Source organism: Octopus bimaculoides, chromosome 1, assembly GCF_001194135.2.
Source record: "Octopus bimaculoides isolate UCB-OBI-ISO-001 chromosome 1, ASM119413v2, whole genome shotgun sequence".
NCBI lineage: Eukaryota > Metazoa > Mollusca > Cephalopoda > Octopoda > Octopodidae > Octopus > Octopus bimaculoides.
In genome coordinates, this window is record NC_068981.1 from 53,561,786 (window position 1) to 53,568,426 (window position 6,641).

Consider the following 6,641-nt stretch of genomic DNA (forward strand, 5'->3'; position numbering starts at 1 on the left):
GTGTGTGTGTGTGTGTGTGTGTGTGCGTGCGTGCGTGTGTGTGTGCGCGTGTGTGCGTGCGTAGTTACTCAGAAAAACAGAGATAATGTTCTTATCCTTCCGCTCTGGTGAGATCGGTGCAGTTGGTGTTTAGTTTGATCATCTTTAGGTCAACGTTTTTGGGAAAATGTAGCTAAGAATGGAATGCCAAAAGATACTGGGATAAACGATAAGACAAAGTGATTAATGCGATATTTCAGAAGTGATAGGTAGCAGCGAGATGAGCGAGTTGAGATATATGCGTGTTAGGTGTACCTGGGGGAAGAAAGTAGGTAGACATTTAGAAAAGGCAATAGGTTGAAGAGAAAGACAAAAAACAGCGCAACCAACTGTAAGCTATTGATTGAAGTGCGTTGGCGATTGAGTCTTTGTTGAATGGCTTTATTTTAGTTATGGTCGTGGATGTTTTTGTGGAGATTATTCAGACACACCCTCGACAGCTTTTATTGAAAGATCACGGAAGAATAATAGCAAGAACTCCTGAAAGATTTAAAGTTTCACATGAAACGCTCAGTGAATGATATCTGTTTGCAATGGTTTCTATTGAAGGTTTGAATGGTAAAATGAGTGAAATATAATAAACAAAAAAACAAAATCACAAAAAAACAACAATAACAACACATGTCTAACTTTAATAAAAAAAAAAAAGGCTTACAAATGAATATTGTTTAGAATTTATTCGCAACTATCTAAAATGAACCCAGACAAATAGATTAGAAAATACAACCTTAATGCGATCGGAAAAGACAAAACTATGTTTTGTTAAAAGTTATGCGATATAAGCGTGCTCAGAAGATTAAGAAGCTATTTATGAACGATGATCTTGAAGTAAAGTTTAGCGAAATGTAGAAATAAAATAGAAAAGCAAAAACCTGGGTTAAGTATATTTAGGTCACGATCGAAAAAGACACGAAAACTGAGAAAGTTGTGTGCATTATAGATAACTTTAAAGTTATTATTAAATATATACATCTAATAATTTGTAACCATCTAATCATTAGAGTGGGGAAGAATAATTAGTAAAGACATTCTTACACGCACATAAATATTCGTTTTCAGGAGTCAGTCAGAGGTGGAGGGGCAGTGTCGTTGACTGTTGCAAATTGAGTAATCGGATGAATTTTTCGCACTTGCAGACTGTACATAGGTAGCTGATTACACAGTGTAATCAGTTCGGCCTCTCCTTTGTTCTAATATTGTCTTCGTATTTCGAGTTGTGTGTGTGTGTGTGTGTGTGTGTGTGTGTGTGTATGAGAAAGAGAGAGAGAGAGGGAGGGAGAAAGTGAAAGAGAGAAAAAGATAGAGATGATTTAGTGGATGCTTTTCCTCATACATTCTGATTGACTCAAAATAGTAAACAATTGTGAATAAAACGCATTTTTTGTTATATTTTGAAAATAATTTGTACCATTGAAACAACATTTCTTTATGCTTTTATAATTCTTTAAGAGTATTTTTATTATTAGCGAAATAATGAAGTAACAGTCTAAATGTCTGAGATTGAATTTTCGCGCCCATTAACATTTTGTTTAGAGTGTATGTTTACAATATTTATAGCTACATGATAGTTTGATTGTTCCAGGCTAACAATGTTCTTACCTTTCTGTAATTACATACTACTCATATATAATAATCTTACCAATGAGCTAACGGATAAGAACGTTATTACGCTTAATTCAGAAATAAAGGTTCCTTGTTCGATTCAAGCCTAAGCCTGAGATTATATATATATTTTAGGAGTAAGACATTTGATGAGATTGTGAGACCAAAGTGATCAAAATGTAGATGTAAATATTGGAAATATACCTTCTAAAGATGAAATTAATAGTCTTCAGACTTGTAATCTTATGAATCTAATATGTGCTTTTACCATGATGCAATGGGTTTAATTTCAAATACGTAATTTCTCATCAAATTAATTGCCAAACAGCTGCAACTCAAGAAAGGTGTAGGGCAGGATTCATAACAGACGAACTGCAGACAGGAACTTCGCTGCGGGATAGCTAGGGAGTTGGTCGACAGCAAAGTGGACTTCAAGATTGAGAAGAAATAATGTTAGCAATGAGCATTAACTGAATCTGAATTAACTAACTAATCAGAAATAACTGGCGACTTAAGCCCTGATGTACGTAAAGTAATAAACTTTTGACAAATATATTCTTGTCTCCACTAGTTTGTTGTGTATAGCTTAACAAAGCTATGAAGGTATAAATATTTTCCTAAATGAAGTAAAATTCATATTTAGGAATCTCTCAGCGTTATTCTTGACAATTTTGTATCTCCTTTTAATTAATTCTACCATATTTGACTAATAAAACAAATGTTCTTGTAAGATCTATAAAGCAGAGTCATGATCATCCTATCTTATGATAATTTCATACATGCATACGTACATACGTATGTATGTGTGTATGTATGTATATATATATATGTAGGTAGGTAGGTAGGTAGGTAGGTAGGTAAGTAGTTATATATATGTGTACATGTATTCAAATTATAATTGCAGGTGATGTACGTCACAGCAACAAGTCCGTACATATTCATGCTAATTCTTCTAATCCGAGGAAGTTTGCTGCCAGGTGCAAAGGAGGGCATCATTTTCTACTTAAAGCCCAATTTTGAACGGCTTAAGGATATTCAGGTAGAAATCTTTCTTTCATCTTTTACAAAAATATTTGACTTCTTTTCACCCTCCTCTAATTTGCTATTTTCTTTCTCTTTCTCTTTCTGTCTTCCCAATCCTCCACTGTTTCTTTCTATCTATTCCATTCTCTTTATACTCCTCTATCGATCTTCTCTCTCATCACTTCACTCAGTGTCTATCTCTTTTCTTAATCATGTCGTCTCTTCCTTTTTATCTGACTAATAACCTTAAGATGGTGGTATCTTTTGGTTATCCAAAGTCGGAGATGGCATAGCTAACTAGACCACTTGCTAACCGAACAAATGAGGTAAAGGACAGCCAAATTGTTTATTTCTTTCATTTTCGTATTTCTGTTTTAGGTGTGGGTGGATGCAGGATCGCAAATTTTCTTCTCCTACTCTATATCCCTCGGAGCCCTCACGGCATTGGGTAGCTACAATGTCTTCAGCCATAATTGTTTCAGGTAATTTATTTCTTGCCAGAGCCATCAATGTTAATTTGGTCCTGTGCATTTAATACTTCTGGTAAGTTTATTATGCACTGGACATAACATACACGAAACGTGTTTTCAGATGGTTCCAGCTTTTATTTCATCTTACAAAAGACTGCAGTTTACTTCATTTTTATTATTATTTTTTAATGTTCATTTTTGTTTCAAGTTATTCAGTCAACTTCGTAGTTCTAATTACTCTGGCTCTGATGTTATCTTCACAGAAGTTTTGTGAAAGAAGCATTTTTACACAGGCAGACATTTTTTCTTTTTTTTTTTTCGGTTGAAAAATATTGAATTTTTATATAGTATATATCGACATATTTTTACGTGCCCCATTTACTTAGCTTAATGAATGGAATATGAACGTTAAACTTTTTTCATTTATGAATGTCATTCCTATTTTATGTATATGCGTATGTGCACGCGTGAGTATGTAGTGTGTGCATGTGATCTTGCGTGTGTATGTGATCGTACGTGTTTTTGTATGTGTGTGGAAAGATAGACCAAGAACGGTTGTTGGTAGTGAATAAATGATTAAAAATTATCTTAGTAACGTGGTATCTTTGTTATTAATTACACCACTTATTTCTGAAAGACAGAACAACTTAGGAAAAACAAAATTTGTAGGCAATGAACGGCGATTTGGACCTTTCGAGCTGTTTGGCATAAACGGCAAATATATATATAACATTACATGATGCTTGCCACAAATTTTTAGAAACGGACTTTTAAATTTATTGGCTTCAATTCACTAAAAATTTCATCTGTTTATATAATTATACTATTTTGAATTTCACCTTAATTTAACAGATTGTATTGAAATATTTTGCAAAAAAAGTTTAATGATACAAAGAGGAAATGTTTTGATGGGAGACATCAGACAAATTACAATAGGATAATGCAGCAGTTAGACTTTGGTGACAGAACTCCAAAATATCTTTTCATTGAACAGGTTTCACAAAATTTCTAATAAATATAACACAGACTACATTAACATTAATAATAATATTGACAAAATATGCTCTAGTGTTTTGGTTGCGGAAAGGCAGCATTGATAAACTACAAAAATTTAAGCAATTGGAATGAATATCTAGATACTCTTATGCACTTCATCACTATTTTATGACAAGTATTTTATTCCATTTACATCTCGGACGTCTCATCTATTTCAATTGGAAAATATATGAAGAAATTTGTGGTTGTTTCTACTATAGAGCATGAATGCCTGCATTATAATTAAATTCCAAAGCAAGTTCCCGCAAATCACTACAACGAGTCTGTGCGTTTAGGGTGTGAGCTGCGTTGCAATTGCGGGATCTATTTTAAAACGGGGGCCACATTTTTCATTAATGTTTTACGTAGTGTTTTTGGTACGGAAAGACTTTCAAACTTCGTATACTTATCTATTTTGTGTTATAGAACAGAAAAATATTTTTGTATTCGAATTTATTTCATGTAAAAAATTGTCTTATTTCGATAATTTCTACCAATCACTGACAAGTATTCAGTTGTTTACATTTACTCCTTTGGCTGATTAAGCGATGTAAAGCGTATTTAATCTCCATACCTTCGTTTTATTTGCTTTTTTCATTTTAAATTTGCTTTAACCCTAACCCTAGGGTTAGGGTTAGGGTTAATTGTTTCAGAATCGTTTGTTTATGTAGTCGGCACTTAATGTACATCGGCTGAATGGACGTCAGTGATTGGTTGAAATTACAGAAATACGACAACTTTCACATGGAATAACTTATGGATTTCTTTTTTTTTTTAAGAAGACTAAGAGAAAAAAGATGTTTTGTATGACACATTCTACCAGTGTTCCAAGTTTCAAAGTGTTTCGTTAATGAAAAATGTGGCCCCCGTTTTAAAAAAAATCCCAATTGCGGAGTCTTTTGTGTTTTCGGTAGGGTGTAACACGTAAGAGCACAAAAATTGTTAATTTAGCCACAAATTCAATTAGTAAAATTATGCTTAGACTGAACTAGCAGTTCTACGAACGTAGTGGAGCGATTCAGATCAGACAAAAGTTATTCAGATTGATTATACAGCTCAGTAACTCGTTAGTTATTCCAAGGACATTCTGTCATATAACCTTTTAACATTGAAAGAGCTGTGTTTTCCAGTTTTATGAGTTTGTGTAGCTTAAGGCAAAACGAGGGAGTGACAATAGCAGTATAAACTTTACAACATATACATTACTTGGTGGTTCACTGGTTCTTTTGATTTCGAAAATGATTCTCATATGACACTTGTCTGGACTAGTTTTTAAGCTGAATGTTAGAGCTTTGAAATGTTCTATTTTTTAAAAAAAAAGCAAAACAAATAAATGTATTCTAAAAATTAGGGCCAATTTAAAAATAAATATTGAGTTAAATTATAAGAAATTTGAAACTGAATTGTTGTGTGTGTTGTGAAAATGAACTAGTCAATAACAAGTGCTAATACGTAAAACCATTCAAATAAAAAGATCATATCAACAGTAAACAACAAATATTAGATATATAAAATATAGTTCTAATAATACTTATTGTTGAGGGTTACTGAAATCATGCTCATCAAAAATAATTCATTTCAGCTTAATGGAAAATATTCTTAAAGATTATCTATAAGACTGAAAATCATTTGTTTTGTATAGGTATACAAAACATGAAGAACTAGTATTGAACTTTTTAGTCTCGTATAGCTTAAGAAATAAGTTCAATTAAAAAGTATAAAAATTCTTTTGCATGGCTTAGTTAGAGAAAGAAGGGTAGCATTTATCACCCTTTTCAGAGTCTCCAACACAGGTCCAGGAAAGCTATCCTCTAACTGGAACCCTGTTTCCAACTATAAGTATCCAAAGACTAGGGCTAGGTGGTGGTGTTAAACCAGGTGGTGGTGTTTGTGTTTTGAAGGCTCATATTCCAGTGGTTAGGTGCTTGATTCACGATCATAAGGCCATAGGCTCTATTTCTGGACCGGAATGGAGTAAGGAGGTGCTATTGTGTCTTGGAGTAAGCCACGTCATTTCACGCTGCTCCAGTTTACTTAGCTGAAAATGAGTTCCAATCAATAGATTGCGGGTACATCCTTCTGTATCTCCAGCTGTCACATCGCAGATGTTCCACTGAGTAAAGGATGTAAGGAACAAGAGGGTGACTATGCTTCTGACTACATAGACATCTTAAACAATTGGCGAAAGTGTTGTACAAGCTACCATGCGATATTTACTTGCAAATATCAGCTAATTTTACACACACACACATACATACACACACATCTTTTTAAGATTTGTTGTGTAAAGCCGAAACGCTGCGAGAAGATATAAAGTAATCAAAAAAAACAAAAATATTGCATTACTCTATATTTCTATATTTCGAAGCTATGACCCCTTCTTCAAGACATTTAGAAAAGCGAGGGAAGGAAAAGGTCGTTGTTCAGACGTACACACACACACGCACGCACACATACATACATACATACATA

The 6,641-nt window shown here is 33.5% G+C and overlaps 1 protein-coding gene across 1 annotated transcript in view; it reads left to right on the forward strand.

Moving 5' to 3' along the window:
• LOC106875216 (sodium- and chloride-dependent taurine transporter) overlaps window positions 1-6,641 on the forward strand; it is a 91,813-nt gene that overhangs the window by 56,227 nt on the left and 28,945 nt on the right. Inside the window, exons 5-6 of the mRNA XM_014923266.2 lie at window positions 2,546-2,680; window positions 3,043-3,146. Of these exons, the coding sequence (XP_014778752.1) occupies window positions 2,546-2,680; window positions 3,043-3,146 (239 nt within the window). The remainder of the gene's footprint in view (window positions 1-2,545; window positions 2,681-3,042; window positions 3,147-6,641) is intronic.